A 19,834-nucleotide genomic window follows, 5' to 3' on the forward strand; every position below is an offset into this window, starting at 1 on the left:
AATTTCTGGCACGCTTCCTGTTGAGTTTTGAGCTGATCTGCTACACTGATGGTGAAGCTAGAGTTGTACCACAAACCGGCCACAAGATGTCCCTATCTTCACTCAATAGTTAAAGCGGAAGTTCAGAATTTTTGACATCAGGCTTAGTCTTTGAGTTTGGGGGTGGGGTTAATTCGTCAGTGGAGTTGATTGAGAAAAATTTTGTATCGTTTGTTAGTCTTTTATTATTTTCAGGGCTCCACAGTGATTATGCTAATGCAAGTCAATATGGCCAGTTAGCATGCAAATAAAAACCGATATTCACAGATCTAACATAGTCAAATAAATTAAAAACGCAGCCCAATGTTCAAAACCCCCCTGCAGCCAAAACAATGTCTCACCAAACTGCCGTAATTCATTTAAAGGGGAAGTTCTGATTTTTTGACATCAGGCTTAATCTTCGAGTTGAGGGGGTTAATTAGTCAGTGGAGTAGATTTCAAAATATTACGTAGCGTTTGTTAGTCTTTTATTATTTTTCAGGGCTCCTGAGTGATGATGCTAGTGCAAGTCAATATGGCAAATTAGCATGCTAATAAAAAGCGATATTCACATATCTAACACAGTCAAATAAATTGAAAACGCAGCTCAATGTACAAAAATCCCATGCAGCCAAAAAAATGTCGCTCCAAACTGCCGTAATTCATTTAATTCTGCGGGACTATTGTTTCATATGCGTAATGACACTCCACTAGAGAGCACTGCTACGGCCACTTGTCTTCACGTCAGTCTGCTCTTCTAAAGGTTGACGAAAGGACGTCAGCATGTTGAAATGAGCTTTTAGAAGTTGTGGAAACTTACAGAAGAAATGGAAAAAAGAAAGTGTCCACCGCTTCCCTGTGAAGAATGAGGAACTATATAAACTTTGGTTACTCTCTGCTGGATATGACATTCACACACCGGTGGAAAAAAGACTGAAATGGTGAATTTGCAGCAAGCATTTCGCAACAACCGATATCATGAAAACATTTTGTGGCTATTCTCTCCTGATACCAAATGCTGTGTCTTCGACTGCCCAAACAGCTTCAAGATCGTCTGATAAGCAGGTAAAAAAAAAAAAAAAAATCATGTATGGAAATATATCGCATATACACTTCTACTAGGTGTTGGTGTACAAACTGTACATGCACGCCAAAAGCTAGCTACTTGTAACGAACATCGGGTATATTTATGGTTCGTGTTTTTAAATAGGAAACAACGATCAACTTTCATATAACCATCCCAAATGCAGTAAATTATTCCAATTTGGGTTGGGTTCGGTTTACAAATGGTTCGTTGTTTATGTTGTGGCGTTCGTAACTTCGTAGGGTAATCTTTTGCCCTGTCATGTCCTCGCGCGTCCCGAGTGGTTTTCTAAATTCATGTTTATGCTGCTGCTTTTTCTATCTGCGTTCTACTTTCTCTTTATAAAACTCGGGCATACGCAAATGTGTTGAAAATAACTTCAAGTATTATTTCATGAATTACAAGTGGCCCCCTTGAACACTTGATTTAAAAACTTGAAGTTGCGTAATTTGCGGACTATAATCCGCTATGTTTTTCCCTCATTTTAAATCCTGCTGCTTATAGTCCAGTGTTTCATTTTCCTTGGGTGAATTGAAAATGTGTCCAAGCTAGAGTTCTGTAACTTATATACTTGCGCTCTATCACATGATGATTTTGGCACTTTCTTTTTAAATCATCCTATATTATAGTATAATTAGTGTATATATATTATAATTTAAGTAACTCGAGGCCGGGTCGAGTTTCCCCTTTTTTGGAAATTAAAATATTGTCACTCAACCTATAGTAAGTAGTTTTCTTTTCTTCGTCCCACTCCCATTCAGGCATTTATTTAAAATTTTGTCATTTGTGTAAAAGCAGAACTGTATTTGTAAATATTAATGTCAATGTCTGAAATGACATGAAAAAAACTAAAGCGATCAGCTCTCTCTTTTGTATGATTGCCTTACTAAGCCAAGCATTTGTTCATACTTTGTCTTTTGTGATCATGAAATATAGGTAAGATCTGCTGTACCACACACTACGCCAGTGAAGGATACCACATCAACATCAGGCCAGCCGAGGACAATTCAACAACCATCACGAGTAAGTGATCATCTAGTAATAATTGCCACACGATATTAGGGTTGGGAACCTCTGGGTGCCTCACGACACGATACGATTTGCAATACAAGACTCACGATAAAGATCTCACAAAATGGTGATACAACAATTATCGATACATCGGTCAGGAAATGCTTCTAGGATATTCAACAACAACAAAAAATAAACAGAAAAACTGATTGAACCTCTACTAGAGATCCAATAAGATCGAAGAGGGAGGGATGGCAGTGGATGGTTATTCGCTGCCAGCCACCTTTCCACTTCAAATGGATTGGACGTATATGGCTGTCAAATTTGTCATTGAGCTTGATTTGGGGCATTTCACATCATTTCCAGTTTATTTTTCGATCACTTCCTTTTTACGGGTCACTTCCTGTTGATTTAGGCTTACTGACCACTCAAGAATGTCCCCAAACAGTTAGGAAGCAACTCCAATGCAACAGGAAGTAACCTGTAAAATGCCTTTAAAGAACAAGAAATGACCTGTAAATGACATGCTCTGGTTTCAGTGCCATTGACGGTGCTAGATGTCCAGTCCACTCAAAATGAATTGCATGTCTAGCGCCGTCAATGGCAGCCATTGAGCGAACATAGGCAAGGCAAGGCAAGGCAAATTTATTTATATAGCACAATTCAACACAAGGCAATTCAAAGTGCTTTACATCACATGAAGATCATAAAAATCACATTTAAATCAACACAACGTAGAAACGAAGACAAAAGATCGCATTTAATCACAGAATAAAAATAAATAAAATAAAAATAAAACAAAAACTACTACAAATAATAATAATTGAAATCAGCAATGGAGATAAAAACAAGAGGAATAGAAAGCAGGTAGATTGAAATATATAGACAGTTATAGATATGCAGTGCTAAACAAAAGCGTTTTTAGCCCTGATTTAAAAGAGCTAACAGTTTGAGCATACTTCAGACGTTCGGGTAACTTGTTCCAGAGGTGAGGAGCATAATAACTAAATGCTGCCTCACCCTGCTTGGTTCTTGTTCTTGGAACATGCAGAAGACCGGTTCCAGACGACCTTAGGGGTCTAGATGTCTCATAGGACTCTAACAAGTCAAGCATGTATTTTGGTCCAAGGCCATTAAGTGTTTTGTAGACGAGCAGTAGTATTTTATAGTCTATCCTTTGACTTACTGGAAGCCAGTGTAGCGATTTCAAAACTGGTGTAATGTGGTCCAGCTTCCTTGTATTTGTGAGGACTCTGGCTGCAGCATTCTGTACCAGCTGCAACTTCCTGACTGATTTTTTATCAAGACCTGTAAATATACCGTTGCAATAGTCCAATCTGCTGAAAATGAATGCATGCATAAGTTTTTCCATGTCTTGTTGAGTCAGAAGCCCCTTAATTCTGGTTATATTTTTTAGGTGGTAATAAGCGGATTTAGTGACGGACTTTAAATGGCTATCAAATTTTAGGTCTGAGTCAATAATTACGCCAAGGTTTCTGACTTGATTTGTAGCTGTAAGTGACATTGTGCTAAGTTGGCTGCTTATCTTTGACCTTTCCTTTTTTGGCCCAAAAATGATCACCTCTGTCTTCTGCACATTTAACTGGAGAAAATTCTGGCACATCCATTCATTGATTTGATGAATGCATTTGCTCAGGGTGACTAAGGGACTATAATCATGTGGGGACACAGAAATGTACAGTTGTGTGTCATCTGCATAGGCGTGATAGGAGATGTCATACTGTTCCATTATCTGAGCTAACGGAAGCATATAGATGTTAAATAAGAGTGGTCCAAGAATTGACCCTTGAGGGACTCCACACGTGAATTTGGTTCGTTCTGACTGATGGTTTCCGATTGACACAAAGAAATCCCTATCATGTAGATAGGATGTGAACCACTGAAGAATAGTGTCAGTAAGCCCTACCCACTGTTCCAATCTGCTGAGTAGTATGTTGTGATCAACCGTGTCAAATGCGGCGCTGAGATCCAATAGTAGCAGAACAGATGATTTGCCTGCATCGGTATTCCGACGAATATCATTTAGGACTTTGATAAGCACAGTCTCGGTGCTGTGTTGTGGTCGAAATCCAGACTGAAATGAGTTAAAAAGATTGTTTTGCATCATATAATTCTGGATCTGTTCGAACACAACCCTTTCGATAATTTTCCCCAGGAATGTCAGATTTGATATTGGCCTGTAATTACTAATGGTTGAGGCATCCAGATTAGGTTTTTTTAGGAGAGGTTTTATTACTGCAGTTTTTAAAGTCTGACACATAGACACTCATCTAATCAAAGATTTTCTTTATTTTATATTTTTAAACAGTGACACCTTTTGAACACTGGCCAGGGCAAGGGTGGATCGGTTGATACAAATCACTGTTGTTTCCAGAGAAGGGTCATCTAACTCTAATCAGAATATTTTTTTGAGCATTGAGGTCCTCATTTGGCATTCGCATTCACACTAGCAAGCATCTTAAATATTTGCAAATGCAGGGCTACGTTGGCTTTGTCAGAAAATCAAGCAGACGACATTTTTACATATTCCTGTATGTGAATTGAGGTGGAAGGTTACGACACCACCTCTCATTTACTCTCTACTTACTTACTTCCGCTATTTTACACTATAAATCTCTATAGCTTTATGTCCTGATCATTATGTTTTAGTGTTTGTTAACTGCTCAGTATGGTTGTCTAATGTGATCGAATTGTGCGCGTTTTGAAGATAGGAAAAAACAGCTCAGAGTCCCAACTCAGCTGAAGGTTGAGCTCCTCTCCATCTCAGTCACATGGGTGGACTTCGTTCAGGATCATTTCCACCAGCTCTTGGCCACAGAATTCCTCAGGGCACTGACGTACGTAAGTAGGAAACTACACCTAAGGGAATCCTGCATTTGCAAATATTCAAATGCTATTTGCAACTATAAAGAGTCCCCCCCGTCACACTCAGGCAGGGACCCCTCTGCTTGATTGCTTGTTTGAGTGGTCTATTGTTTGACAAAGCCAAGGAAGTCCTGTATTTGCAAACATTGAGATGCTAATTGTACCAATCCACCTGAGTTTGGTATAGGGGTCATCTAATGACTTTCTGGTCTTTCTTTATAGCCAAAAACACAATCCCCCTGCACTTCTAGTCTTTTAAATATATATCACTTTTTGGTGGGAGTATATCGATAACCTTTTGGGCTACAGACTATCGCTATATATCACCTTTTCTATATATTGTCACACCTCTAGACGACATGCATCCTGCTTGTTTAGCCTCTTCAACTATGAGAGATAGATTGATATTCCGAAACACTGAAGGACTAGACCTTTTACACACTACTACACTACTTACAACACTAATAGCTCACTTGATTTCTGATTGAATTAGAAGCAATTTTCCAACATTTATGTTAATGCAGTACAAAATGTTATCCTCTGCCATTGACATCCATAGTCCATTACACATACATAATATAAATGCAATTTTAGTTTTGTTTAAAACAAAAGTACACAATGATGATCGACAGGAGCAAATTTTTGACTAAGTTGTTGCCTCATCAGGACACCAGATAGATTAAATCTTTTTGGTCTCCTGTATTTTTTGGCTAAACATGAAAATACTGCATTATTTTTTTTTCTGATAGTAGGGTTTGCCTTATTCCTTGTTGCAGTTGTGTCTATAACACTGGCATATTATCATGACATATCTAACAAGCTACTTTTTATTGTGATCTGTAGGTGACCTGGAGGTATACCACAGTGCGATGCTGAAGTAACCCCAAAAGAGGCTCCACTTTGTCTATAACTCCATGAAGGCAAGGACACTGATGTCTGTTGGTTGGTGTTATACTTATATAGCACTTTTCTTATGGACCACAATGAAAATGTCGGGCGCCAGCAACAGAGGAACGCTGATGGTAGGCTTACTCATACGTCATGGACCAAATTGAAATCTGTCAACATTTGTCCCATTACAATTGCACTCTACCTTTCTTATCGTGTACATATCTCTTATCAAATTTACTTACGAAGAGAGCGGAGTTTATTCAACATGGCTAGCGCGAGACAGACCAAACGGCTGCAGAAAAATCTTGCTGTATGAGGGAGAGGCGTGTGCGCCTTTTTGGAGTTTCAAAAGGTTCCCATTCACCGTGGATATTGGCCAAAACAAGCCCGACGACTACTGTGGGACCATTGGACTTAAGAGGAAGTGAGTAAACATCTTGTTTAGTATTATGTCACATATTAATACAGCTATTACAAAGTAAACACTACAAACTTTCTTTAAATAAGGGACTACTTACATTTGATCATTGATAGGCATGTAAAAAGCTCTCCTCATGCACATTAGCGGCACAACAACTGCAGCCACCCTCCTCCGGGGAACGGCGGGTTTGCCGATCCGCAAAGACAATCAACAACCCAGTCGTCATGTCAAATAATCCAGGCTAGTTATGTGTGATTTTCCGCTTCGAAGACTTTGAAACATCACTCGGTTCGGGTTAGCATGTCGGCTAGTTGTCACGCCTTTTGGTTTGTTTACATTCTCCGAAGCCGGGGAAGGGAAATTACATATTCCGATTTAGGTGTCATAAAATATCGTTCAGGAGGTGCGACAGTAAAGGTGAAGTCGACAGTTTTGACCATTATGGAGTAATTTTGCCATATCGTCCTGAATAAATGCATTTTTATTATTTCATATTCCATTTAGCACAAGACTGTTATTTGTCATGACCATGCCATTTATTTAGCAATTGGGGAAAATACTTGGATAAAAAGAATATCCTGTAAAAATATTGAAGTAAAGAGACAGAAACAATGACATTTTGCAGCTCTCTTCGTCGCGTTTTCCTCGTTGTGAATAGTTCCCCCTCGATGGGCTGACTGGTCCTTCTCAAGCCATTTATATAGCTATTGGGGAAAAATACTTGGATAAAAAGAATATCCTGTAAAAATATTGGAGTAGAGAGACTGAAACAATGACATTTTGCGGCTCTCTTCGTCGCGTTTTCCTCGTTCTGAATACTTCCCCCTCAATGGGCTGAATAGTAAAACCGATGATCCCAGTCTACCGCTGACGTCATCCACCTGTTGAGGACGTGAAAGCCCTATAATGGTAGGCGTGGCTAAGCGGCAGATTAAAAGACTAATTTCTCGTCATCTGCGCTTTGCTAATATGTTGTATATAGTCGAATCGTTCTAAAATATTATTCTAATTCACATAATAATGCTATTTAAGACTTTTTTTCCTCCTGTCGTATGCTCTTTAAGCCTGATGTCAAAAATTCTGAACTCCCCTTTAAGTTTAAAACAAACCCAAATAACATTTAAATATGAAAGATGAATATGTCACGTCAATTTAAGTGCCAATTTTAAATAAATTATAACAGTCAGTAGAATAGAATGGATTTCAAAACACTTATCTACAGGCATATGCCTGTATCCAATATATGGCTAGGTGTGGCACTACAGTATTATACAAGTAATGTAAAATGTAAACAACTAGCAAGGTGAAAATAATACCTGTCATTTTTCATCATCCATAACGGCTTTGAAAAGCCCCTATTATTCAAATCAATAAGTTACCTTAATTAAACTTCAATGTCCTTGAAATAAGTTCCACCGTGTTGTCAGCTTTAAGACAAGACTTAAGCAGAAATTTAAAAGTGAATGTGCGTTTAAGAGCCCAGGCAGACAGACATCTTGCAAAAAGCATTGCAACATTGGGTATGGTGTGCACAGTGGCGGTCCTGGCTACTTTCGCGCCCTGGGCGAACCACCCCATCAGCGCCCCCCCCCCCCCCCCCCCACCGACATCCAAACTACCCAACCCCTCCGCCGACACCAAACACAAGAATGTGTTACGTTTTTTACGTTATTTTATTAAAATAGTCTATCCCCCGCCCAGAGGTGTAGCAAGGGCCCCCGGGGGCCCTAGGCAACAGGCAACATGGGGCCCTTTGCGCATGTGCAAGTAAGGGGGACAGTTGGACTTGTAGCAATAGCATATTTAATAAAAGTCTAATAAAGCCTCGCTCTCATAGAGCGCTTTTTTGGACACTCAAAGTGCCCCCCCCCCCCCCCCCATTGCATTATTCATTCACTTCACACTATCCTTAATTATTTACACACATTTGCCTTAATAAACAAAATGTACTTCAGATTATTATTATTATTGTGCTTAGTACACATACCGTATTCTACTGACTAGTTGGTAAGTTATATTGCTTTTACTTAACAAGGATAACATTCTGGCACAGAAGTGAATCATGTAACATCTTATCAGTCTGGCTGATTAGTGTGTATGGTGATTCTAAACACTGATTTAATTTTCTAGGTAACATCTTTATGTATGAAGAAACACCAGCATGCTGCAATGCTGTTAGCAAAGCCTAACAAGCTAGTTACAACAAGTTCAGGCAGTTAATTGGTTTACTAATACTAGTCTGCAGTGCTTCGAATACATTAGGACATAAAACTACAGTAACATAGTGCACTCACCGCTGTCTTGCTTCCTTTTCTCCTCTTCTGCTTTTTTTTCTTTCTTTTTTTATTTCCAGACGGATAACTTTTCATTTTGCCAATTAAAAAAGGGCCCGAACGCTGCCCACTCACTCTGAGTCACGTGACACACACACATATTCGTGCAGTAAAATGAACACGAAGGTGGAGGCAGGGGGTTCGAGTGCGTGCTGCGTGCGGTCATCTTGGCCATAAAAGTGGCGAAAACTAAGCACTTTACACTCATATGGATGTACAACAGCATTTTAAGATGCTAAACTAACACCTTCCCTCTTAAAGCAAATGTGCAATGCGAATATAAAGTAAAGAACGCTCTCTTCGACGCAGCGAGAACGAGTGGGATCAACCACTCTGCTCAAAATGCGCACCTTACGCTTACGCCTATTCTCGTTCTCAGAATATGCAGCGCTTTTGACGTAGGACAATAACAGGACTGGTTGCTATGGGAACGTACGCAGCGGCATACCGCATACCCAAGTAACCTTGCTAAAAGGAGTATTAAAATTGCTAATAAAATCGTTTAGGATTATTTTAGATGCATATATGTTATATTTTTCTTATAGAGTATTGAACGAGGAATATGATAGACCCATTAATGGACGTTCTTGGAAAAAAAATCACCATTTCTTTAAATAGTCACAGGAATAATGAGATGGCCTGTGAAATATGGGGTTATATTGTTGACACTATTCTGAGCAAGCAATAATGGATATTGAGCACATTAAACTAGATTTCAAGCACAAAAAAATATTTTGCGCGAGCAGTTAAAGATGTTAAGCGAGCAATCGCAGATTTTGAGCACAGAAAATAATATTGAGCAAAAAAAAAATCTACTCTGTGCCGCTCAAGTCCCCCGTCCTGCTCTCGCTCCGTATTTCGACTGAGTCCAGTGCTCGTCGGTTTGTTTTTTCTGCGCGCTCGCCGCGCTGAGTTGAGCACACGAGTTACTAATATATCACGGAGCCAACCAATCAGAGAGATGGCGGAAGTACACTGGCCCTCCAATTAGATCACGTGTTACATTCGCCCGGAAAAAGCAAAGGTGACTTCAACGGGAGAACGGCGACTTCGTTGAAACAACGTACGGCACTATTTGTTATCATAATTACTGTCTCGTGTACTTTAGTGATGTAATATTAGGCCTGCCTTATCAGGGTTTCCTCATATTTTATGACAGTAGCATCCTGCTGTGACTGACGAAGACTTAATCCTTTCTTTTCTGGGCAACGTTAAGGGAAATAATGTCAAGCGAACAACAACGACAACAACAATCACCACATGTAAGTAACGTTACTTCTTGCTACCGTTTTTTATTTTATTTTATTTATTTATTTTTTTAAACAAACTGTGTTATAAACATTTGAAGTTCGGTTTTTACATTAGTTTGTAACCATTGTTGTGAACGAGCCGTTATGATCTGACAGTTACAGAAGAAATTTTGTTAGCTGGTAAAAAGCTAGCTAAATTGGCGGCAAATAACCATATAACAACATTTACCATTAGTCAGGACGTGATTTTTGGGCCAGTCGGCAGTCTAATGTTTAATAACTATGAGAAGGGAACATATTAACGGTCCATCCTGAATTATTTAGGATCAAGGTGCAGTTGAGTCAGCAGCCAGAAACCTTGTGTCCATGCTTCTTGGCACCTTGGCCGCAAACAGCTCAACCAGCCCCACAAGGCAGGAGACAGAGCAGCAATCTCCAGCACCTAGGAACGTAACTGTGCAGCAAGAAATGACAAGGTTTGTTATTCAACCCACACGACGTCATTCTCATTTGCACTGGGGAAAAGTTTTCTTGTTACATCCACGCTCCTGCTAAGATGTGTAAATTTGCATTTGTGAATGTGCATTTTGAATCACACTCAGATGTTTTGTTTGTGGTTACATTGGAAAAACGATATACATATGAGTTATAAATTGAATTCAACACTTATTAAATTCTTCTTTATATTTTATTCCACAGATCGTTTCCGGGATATTTCAGGTCAAACTTAAATCGTGGTAAAAAAAAAAAGGTGTTTGACTGCCAGCAACCATGTTATTAAGACTAACAGTAAGGTAGCTGCTCTAAAATTTTATCTGCTGCCAGAAAATACATCTTGCACACCATTGCCTTCTGAGGAGCTTGAACTCCTTCAGGCTGGCTTGGGGGGGCAAATGGTGAGCCTTCCTCAAGATGGTAACCACACAGAGGTACAGCTGTCAGTCTTTTCATTTAACATTAAAGTTAGTTATTGTACTTAATCTTAAATTGTGCACACTGTCTGACCCAATCCCTCTCTTCTTTATTATTAACAAAGATTTCCAGGCTTCTGGCTGACACATTTCCAAAAATGGAGAGTCTGTGTGGAGGGTGGCTTTTGCATAAAGCTGCAGGTTTGTAAGAAAAATTTTGTTTAAAGATTTCATAGCAACTCATTATTACATCCCACATTCCCATTTTTGTGGGCTGTAAACCCTTATGATGCATTGATGCATGCTTACTTGCTGTAAGCATTAAAAAATGTCTGACTAAATGTTTTAATTTTTTTTCAGCAAAACAAAAGTTTTTTTTAAACCTGTTTTATTTCTCTTTTTTTCAATTAAGGTGGGAGTGGTCGACGGAAACTGATAGTCATTCCACCAGAGGCAGAGGGATAGAACACCAAAGCTCTGCGAGCCATTTCGGCAGGCGGCAAAACCACTTTTTACATTGTACCACTTCAGGAGACATTGGACACATCTTCTCTTCCTCCCGACTCACCTCATTTCTCCAAAATGCCAAAGATGGAATGTTACCAGTGCAATAAATTGATGCCTTTGCAGATGCTTGCAGTGCACATTAAGACATGCATGGGGAAAATGTCTGAGGATGATGAGAATGATGATGAGGTGAGTGCAAATTGCTTGGTTTTTTTTCTTCTTTAAAATAAATTGCAATTCAATTTAATTTACCGTTCTGTTATTTTGCAGTTCTCTGATAACATGTGTGTTGTGGACAGCAAGTGTAAGGTAACTATAGCATATCATTAAAATCCTAGATATCTTTGGTTTGCTTTACACCAGCTGTTTTTTTCTTTAACATTAAACAAGTTTTTTTTTTTACTTTTTAAATTTCAGGTGGTTTGTCCAATCTGCACGAAAGAATTCCCAGATGACGAGATCACAGTCCATGCTAGTGTATGTGGAGAGAGGTAATCGGCTTTGTCCGGCTGGTTGTATAATTACCATTTCCATAGACTAAGGTCTGTATATATGTAGTCTAAATGACCTTAAGAACGTCTGAATACTGTATGTACAGTGTCCAGTGTTTGAGAGTGTTTCATGTGCAGGTTTGAATGCACGCTGTCTTCTGCACCAAATGACAAGTGTCCAAGTACAAGTGCTCACACTCCAGAGTCCAAACCAAAAAGGTATGATGTATTAAGATGTCCTTTGCATGTGTTTATTTTTAGTAAACATGTTTTCACCTGCACAACAGCTAGCCATCACATACAGGGTGACCCAAAAAGATGCGTACCCATGAAAATTTCAATTGTGACTTTGATTAAAAAGCTATTTATTTCAAATTACAACCACACATTATTCAGTTTATGGAAGACCATTCACCAGAGTTTCAGCTATTTCTGTCAATTTTTAGTCAATTTATGGCTTTCCCAAGATGTGTTCCAAATGTCCACCATTCTTTTGCAAGCAAACCTGTACTCGTCTGACAAAGTTGTCAATCACTTTTACACACTCCTCTTTCGGGATGGCTCTTCAAAGACAATGTATACCAGGGAAATCCACAAACAATTGAGGAACTGAAAACTGCCATCACAGCAAAAATAAGAGCCATCCCGAAAGAGGAGTGTGTAAAAGTCATTGACAACTTTGTCAGACGAGTACAGGTTTGCTTGCAACGGAATGGTGGACATTTGGAACACATCTTGGGAAAGCCATAAATTGACTAAAAATTGACAGAAATAGCTGAAACTCTGGTGAATGGTCTTCCATAAACTGAATAATGTGTGGTTGTAATTTGAAATAAATAGCTTTTTAATCAAAGTCACAATTGAAATTTTCATGGGTACGCATCTTTTTGGGTCACCCTGTACTTTCAAACTATTTTATTGTATACAAACTTTGTTGGAGTATTTGGAAGTGTAATAATATTTCCTCTATTGTCCTCTTAAGTGTGGAGGATGTGCTGCTCTTTCTTACACAACAAATCGACACCACAACAGAATTTAAACTGTGCGTGGACCGAGAAGACCTTCTGGACAGGGCCATTATCTAATGGAAAAGGAAGAAAGCTGCATCTCCTACCAGTGCTCTGAAGGTGGTCTATATAGGAGAGGCCGGTATTGATACAGGAGCACTCAGAAAAGAGTTTCTGACTGGTAGGTTGGTCATGTAAAAAACAAAGATAACCAATAGATCATCAAAATCCATGTGATGCTCTTTTGCTTAAGAAATGATTTCAGGTATTGAAAATAGATTTTTCGAAGGAGCTGAGAACCAGGGAAAAAATCCCAAATACTCTGTAACTGACCTTGATAATGAGAATTTCAGGTTGGTAGCACTTCTTACCAATTGGCGTTTTTTTTTTTTTTTTTGGTTTTTTTTTACTAAGACTTTTCTACCTTCCACACAGAACTATTGGTGAAATAATGGCAGTCAGTCTTGCTCAAGGTGGCCCACCTCCTGCTTTTTTGAACGAGTGGTGCTACAATTTCCTCTGCCTTGGAGAGATTGATTTTCACTCTTTGTCTAAGGAGGATGTGGCTGATTCAGAGTCCTGTGTACTCATCAGCAGGGTGAGTGCTCTTAGGCATTGTTCAATAATATTTTTTTTTTCTAATATACATACGTATTGCATTATTTGCATCATCTCTACATCTACGTTGCACATTTCAGGTCCAAGATTCCACAGATGTCCAGTCTCTAATGACTTATGCTGATGAAATAATCAACTGTGGCTACACCAGCCAGATCAAACTGGATAGCAGAGAGAGGATCATTCGGTAAGTGTTTTAAGACGGTATTAACATCATTTAATTTTAATTAAATTACCTTATTACATTTCTCACTAGGATATCTATCTATCTATCTATCTATCTATCTATCTATCTATCTATCTATCTATCTATCTATCTATCTATCTATCTATCTATCTATCTATCTATCTATCTATCTATCTATCTATCTATCTATCTATCTATCTATCTATCTATCTATATTAGGGCTGTCAAAATTATCGCGTTAACGGGCGTTAATTAAAAATTAAAATTAAATCACGTTAAAATAATTGACACATTTAACGCCCACGCCCCGCTTAAACAGATTAAAATGACAGCAAAGTGTCATTTCCACTTGTTACTTGTGTTTTTTGGTGTTTTTCTGACCTCTGCTGGCGCTTGGGTGCAACTGATTTTATGGTTTCAGGCTTCAGCACCATAATTATTATTGACATCAACAATGGCGAGCTACTAGTTTATTTTTTGATTGAAAATTTTACAAACTTTATTAAAACGAAAACATTAAGAGGGGTTTTAATATAAAATTTCAATAACTTGTACTAACATTTATCTTTTAAGAACGACAAGTCTCTCTATCCATGGATCGCTTTAACAATGTTAATACCATCTTGTTTATTTATTGTTATGATAAACAAATCCAGTACTTATGTACAGTATATTGAATGTATATATCCGTCTTGTCTTATCTTTCCATTCCAACAATAATTTACAGAAAAATATGGCATATTTTTTAGATGGTTTGAATTGCGATTAATTACGATTAATTAATTTTTAAGCTGTGATTAACTCGATTAAAAATTTTAATCGTTTGACAGCCCTAATATTTATACAATATTTATACTATATATATATATATATATATATATATATATATATATATATATATATATATATATATATATGTACATACATATTGATAGTTATTTTGAAAAATATAATGACAATTTTATCAATTTAAATATTTTTCATTAAAAAAAAAAAAAAAATCAAAATATTGGTTTTTTTTCTGTGATTTTCTTCAAAGAGCAATTGTTCTACATTCTACAACAAGAGTGATTCCAATGCTGCAGCAGCTGAGAAAGGGCTTGGAACTGTATGGCCTTCTGAATCAGATGACATCAAACCCTGCAACTTGTCATTCCTTATTTGTTCCTGGGAAGATCACCAAAGTAAAACTTTATAAAAATTTTGTAAAAACACTTATTGTGGTTTTCAAATTATCATAACTATATTTTATAACTGGTTTACAAATAACTACAGTATAATAAAAAAAATCGCTAACTAAAAATTTTAACTGCCACTTTTGTTATAACAAAATCTACATTTTTCTATATTGCAACGTCCATTTTGTATGTCATTATAAGCCTGAGTTTGTACACTTGAAATATATTTAGTCAAATCTTCATTCACTCTTTATAGCCTGATGCTGATTTCATGATGATGAATTGCCAGCCACATTACAGTGAAAAGGGCACATCCAAAGAAAGAGCTGAAAGGAAGGTGATCAACTTCCTCCAAGATTTCTTGGAAGAGCTTGAAATGCCAGGTATGATGTACTGTTTAGTATCACATAGCATCATTTTATGTACCAAAAGCAAAAATGTTGGACTTTTATCAAACTGAGTTTAAGCAGTTTCCTAAATTCATGTTATTACTGTATTTTTAATACTTTTAATCACAGATGGGCAGACAGACAGTGCAGCTGCGGACACAGAACATCTTACAGTGCCACATGTGCTACAGTGGATGACAGGGCAATCCCACATTCCTGTCTTGCCTGATGAAAGGAGACATTTTAAAATAAAATATAACTTTGACCATGAATGCGGGGAAAGGTTTGGAGACCACTTGGTGTGTTACCCAATTGTGAGTGCATGCACTCAGACTGTGACTTTTCCGATACAGCATCTTTGCACATACATGGAATTCAGAAGAATTATGAGTGAAGCGTTGCGATATGGTGGTGGATTCCACAGAGTTTAACAGCTGTAGCTATACACGTTAAAAAAAAAAAAAAAAAAGTTTTGTTATTCATTTATTTGTTCATTTCACAGTTCACAAAAATTTTGAATTCTATTGGCTGGAAATGTCAGTCAAAAAGTTTACTATAAGCAGCTAATGTTTCTAATAATGTTCATGTTCTAATGTCAGACACCTTGTGTAAATACTGTATGTACAAGTCACGACCATTTGAGTGAGAATGTTCCAGAGGATCAAGAGTTCTCCGAAGTTCCTCCATGACTTCATCATCCATTGGGCATGCGATGTCAGGAACGACAACTGCTCCATTTGAGTCCTGTTGCAGTAGGGCACTTTCCCAGTCAATGTCTGGGTCTTGAATTTCCTACAAGATCCAGAAAGACAAATGACTAAAGACTGTTATAAAAATATTGCACTGTTTTTTGTATTCTGTTTAAAAATTCCTGTTTCGTTAGTCTGTTTATACTTAATATGTCTGTGCCATCTAAACAAATCATGTCCAGGTCAGACATAACCATACACACTATCACCTTGCCACACACTTATGTGAAATAATTTTAATGATGTACCTCAAGTCTTTCCCCTTCATTTAGATGTTGTTGATGTCCCAGACACCACAGCTGTTCTGGAGTGAGACCTCCTTCTGTCCGTAAAGAATGGTTATTCCACCCTCTGACGAAGGTGTCAAGGTCCGCCTGGAATCGAGGGACAAAGATGTAGTGCACACCAAATAGGTGTACCACATCAGAAATGTCAAGCTGGCCATCTTCCTCCAAAGAGTGTAGCACATCATGGTACTTGCTGGTGACCGCAACCCAGACGTCACGCCAAAGTCGCTCAATTCTAGAAAGAAATTTTAATTTGTCAAATTCAATTTATACTGTAATTTATGCTTTTATTGAGCAATAATACAGCAACAACTACAATAATTAGGCTTTGAAAATCTGCAATATTTATTTAAAAAAAACAACCTCTGATTGTGTACACTCTTTCCAGAGATAAAGCTTGCTCTTCCTATTTCCCTTGTAGAAAACATGTAGTATGCATTATAGGGTGTGTCAAGAAATAAAAAGTTGAGAAATGAGAGGGGGCCCTATGTTTTCAAGTTGTCTTATGATATACTTGATCATAATCAAAAGCAAAAAAATGGTTTTGACTTTATTTACCTACCCCCTTTTTTGATTGAAAAAACAGCACTGCGCAGCCTGAGTGAGGTGTCTCCCAGCTCCTGCTCCCCCCTGATGGAGGTGATCTTTAGGACTGCGAACCTCCTCTCCTCCTCCACCTAACTGCAGAGCATGGTCACCAGGATTGCCTCAGAGTGAGCAAACCATGCAGAGGACCGGACAGTCGGCATGACAGTCAACTGCACCACCTTGGGCTGAGTGCGGAGGCAGGACAGCTCAAACAGGACATTCCTTGGACCATCCACCCAGCTGTTGTTAACCTTTACTTGGAATAGTCTTCACATTCCCTTCCAGTATCTCCCTCTTCTCTGTAGACTGCACCTTCCTCATCACCTCCTCTCTAGCACGGCGAATCTTCTTCGGATCAACAGCCAGGTGCTCACTTCCAACTGGCAGTATTTCAGCTGCAATCAGGTCCTGGATGAATCCCGTGGTGATGGCAGCAGCTTGTCTGTTCGTCGCCTCAGTCCTGATGGTGGCTAGAGCGGTATTTGGAATCTTGAGGGTGTTTCTCTTCTTCACAATCTCCTCAGCCATCGTCTCAGCTGTTGCTTTACTTGTCTGTTCCTGTAGCAAGAGCTCTGCTTCAGCATCCCTCCTGTCATCTAACTCCTTCTGACGTTCCTTTTCCTTCTCTGCAGTAGCCTTCTTTATCTTGTCACCCTTTTCTTTCCGTTCAGCAGCTTTCTGTTGTCTCTTAGTCTCCTTTACATCAAACCTTGCCATCATCATGGAAGCCCTCTGGCCAGGAGGCCGGCTGGTCTTCATAGACATCATGAAGGCCAGTTCCAGCTTCGGAATCCTTTTCTCCCTCCTACAGTTACAGTCCTTCAGGTGTGCCCCCTCCTGACATCCCTCACACCTGGACTCTGAGCAGGGGAGGATTTCATGACAGCAGGAGGCAATGTTGAACAGGAAGTCCAATTTGTCCAGGAAGTTCTTCCTGTCCTCCTCCCTCTTCATGCCCCCTCTGTTCCAGGCGAAGTTTTTCAGAGCAGTCCAGGCCACCTGGATTTTCCGTTCTATGGACTTGTCTGTTATGGTGACCGGGGGACTGAATTGAGCATTTGCCCTCTGCCAACAGCCCACCAACTCCACCCTGACATCCTTGACCAGCTGGTTGATGCTGTAGTTCCTCCTATCCACCCCATCCTGCAACAGCCTCTTTTCCTGCAGGTAGATGCCATGCCTCAGGACACCCCGGAGGGTAGGGAGCTCAGTTTGTATCATCGGTTCTCCTGGACCTGTCACATCAGCCAGACTAGTACCAGCCTCATGCCTGGTCTTGAGACCTATCTCAATAGGAGTTATCACTAAAAAGGTTCAACAGTTCAATTCAAATATGTTCGGGTACAAAGTGTTCTCTTAATGATCTGTGATGGCCGGCAGCATGTCTTGGCATGTTAGAAGAGTAAAAGTTTTATTGGAAACTAAATAAGTTTAATTTTTAAAAGGACCATTTTTTAATTTTTAAAGGGACCATTTTCAACTGTAGTAAATATCTGGTTTTAAATGGAGATGATAAATATTGCATAAAAAATTACATATCAGAAAAAACAGGGTTTAGGCGGAAATGGTGAAAAACTGCAAAAACGGCCAAAAAATGCTGTTTTTTCAATCAAAAAAGGGGGCAGGTAAATAAAGTCAAAACCATTTTTTTGCTTTTGATTATGATCAAGTATATCATAAGACAACTTGAAAACATAGGGCCCCCTCTCATTTCTCAACTTTTTATTTCTTGACGCACCCTAGTATGCAATGTCCACATTTTCAACACCTCGATCCCCTCTTACCCTAAAATGAAAACATATTTTAACGACAATACATGTAACGATCCAACAACGGTTACGTTAACTTAAGACATTAAATGAGGGTTCTTTTTGCTAGTAAATGATTTTTTAAAATATGACATCTAAAACAACCATTTATGTGTTTTGGGAGAATACCTGGATGGTAAGCCATGAACCTGGGTTGATCTCATAAAGAATGCGAATGCTGTTGCTGCTTTGTTATTTGTTGCAGCATTCAAGTACATGATCTGCAATTTAAACACAAAACTTTGCATCTTTCAGCTGTTCCATCAGACTTATGGTTTACATCATGTAGTATTATATCATAAAACGATATACAGGTAGATCAGACATCTTTACACAAAGATGTACACTCAAACTAATTTGATCTGAAATACCTATACATACAGCTGCATGAATTGTTAAACTTTGCAAGCAGGTGTTTGTTAATAGGCAAGGCAAGGCAAGGCAAGGCAAATTTATTTATATAGCACAATTCAACACAAGGCAATTCAAAGTGCTTTATATCACATGAAGACCATAAAAATCACATTTAAATCAACACAACGTAAAAACCAAGACAAAAGATCGCATTTTAATCACAGAATAAAAATAAATTAAAAAAAATAAAACAAAAATAAAAATAAAGCAAAAACTACTACTACTAATAATCATTGAAATCAGCAATGGAGATAAGCACAAGAGGAATAGAAGGCAGGTAGATTGAAATATATAGATAGTTATGGATATGCAGTGCTAAACAAAAGCATTTTTAGCCCTGATTTAAAGGAGCTAACAGTTTGAGCATACTTCAGACGTTCGGGTAACTTGTTCCAGAGGTGAGGAGCATAATAACTAAATGCTGCCTCACCCTGCTTGGTTCTTGTTCTTGGAACATGCAGAAGACCCGTTCCAGACGACCTTAGGGGTCTAGATGTCTCATAGGAATCTAACAAGTCAAGCATGTATTTTGGTCCAAGGCCATTAAGTGTTTTGTAGACGAGCAGTAGTATTTTATCCTTTGACTCACTGGAAGCCAGTGTGGCGATTTCAAAACCGGTGTAATGTGGTCCAGCTTCCTTGTATTTGTGAGGACTCTGGCTGCAGCATTCTGTACTAGCTGCAGCTTCCTGACTGATTTTTTATCAAGACCTGTAAATATACCGTTGCAGTAGTCCAATCTGCTGAAAATGAATGCATGCATAAGTTTTTCCATGTCTTGTTGAGTCAGAAGCCCCTTAATTCTG

The 19,834-nt window shown here is 38.6% G+C and overlaps 1 protein-coding gene across 1 annotated transcript; it reads left to right on the forward strand.

Moving 5' to 3' along the window:
- The first annotated feature begins 13,261 nt into the window (after positions 1-13,261).
- LOC130906825 (uncharacterized) lies at positions 13,262-15,923 on the forward strand. The gene is made up of 6 exons (XM_057821478.1): positions 13,262-13,408; positions 13,509-13,615; positions 14,655-14,799; positions 15,050-15,176; positions 15,312-15,496; positions 15,840-15,923. Exons 1-6 carry the CDS (start codon positions 13,262-13,264, stop codon positions 15,921-15,923), a joined length of 795 nt encoding a protein of 264 aa, XP_057677461.1.
- Positions 15,924-19,834: the final 3,911 nt, after the last annotated feature.

This window comes from Corythoichthys intestinalis, chromosome 18 (assembly GCF_030265065.1).
Source record: "Corythoichthys intestinalis isolate RoL2023-P3 chromosome 18, ASM3026506v1, whole genome shotgun sequence".
Classification (NCBI taxonomy): domain Eukaryota; kingdom Metazoa; phylum Chordata; class Actinopteri; order Syngnathiformes; family Syngnathidae; genus Corythoichthys; species Corythoichthys intestinalis.

Bases quoted from the DNA above. Each gene is read 5' to 3' on its own strand.
- LOC130906825 (XM_057821478.1), top strand. From the start codon at position 13,262: ATGGCAGTCAGTCTTGCTCAAGGTGGCCCACCTCCTGCTTTTTTGAAC. The intron at 14,800-15,049 runs GTAAAACTTTAT...CACTCTTTATAG, and splicing joins TTCCTGGGAAGATCACCAAA to CCTGATGCTGATTTCATGAT. The intron at 15,497-15,839 runs GTGAGTGCATGC...AGAATGTTCCAG, and splicing joins ACTTGGTGTGTTACCCAATT to AGGATCAAGAGTTCTCCGAA.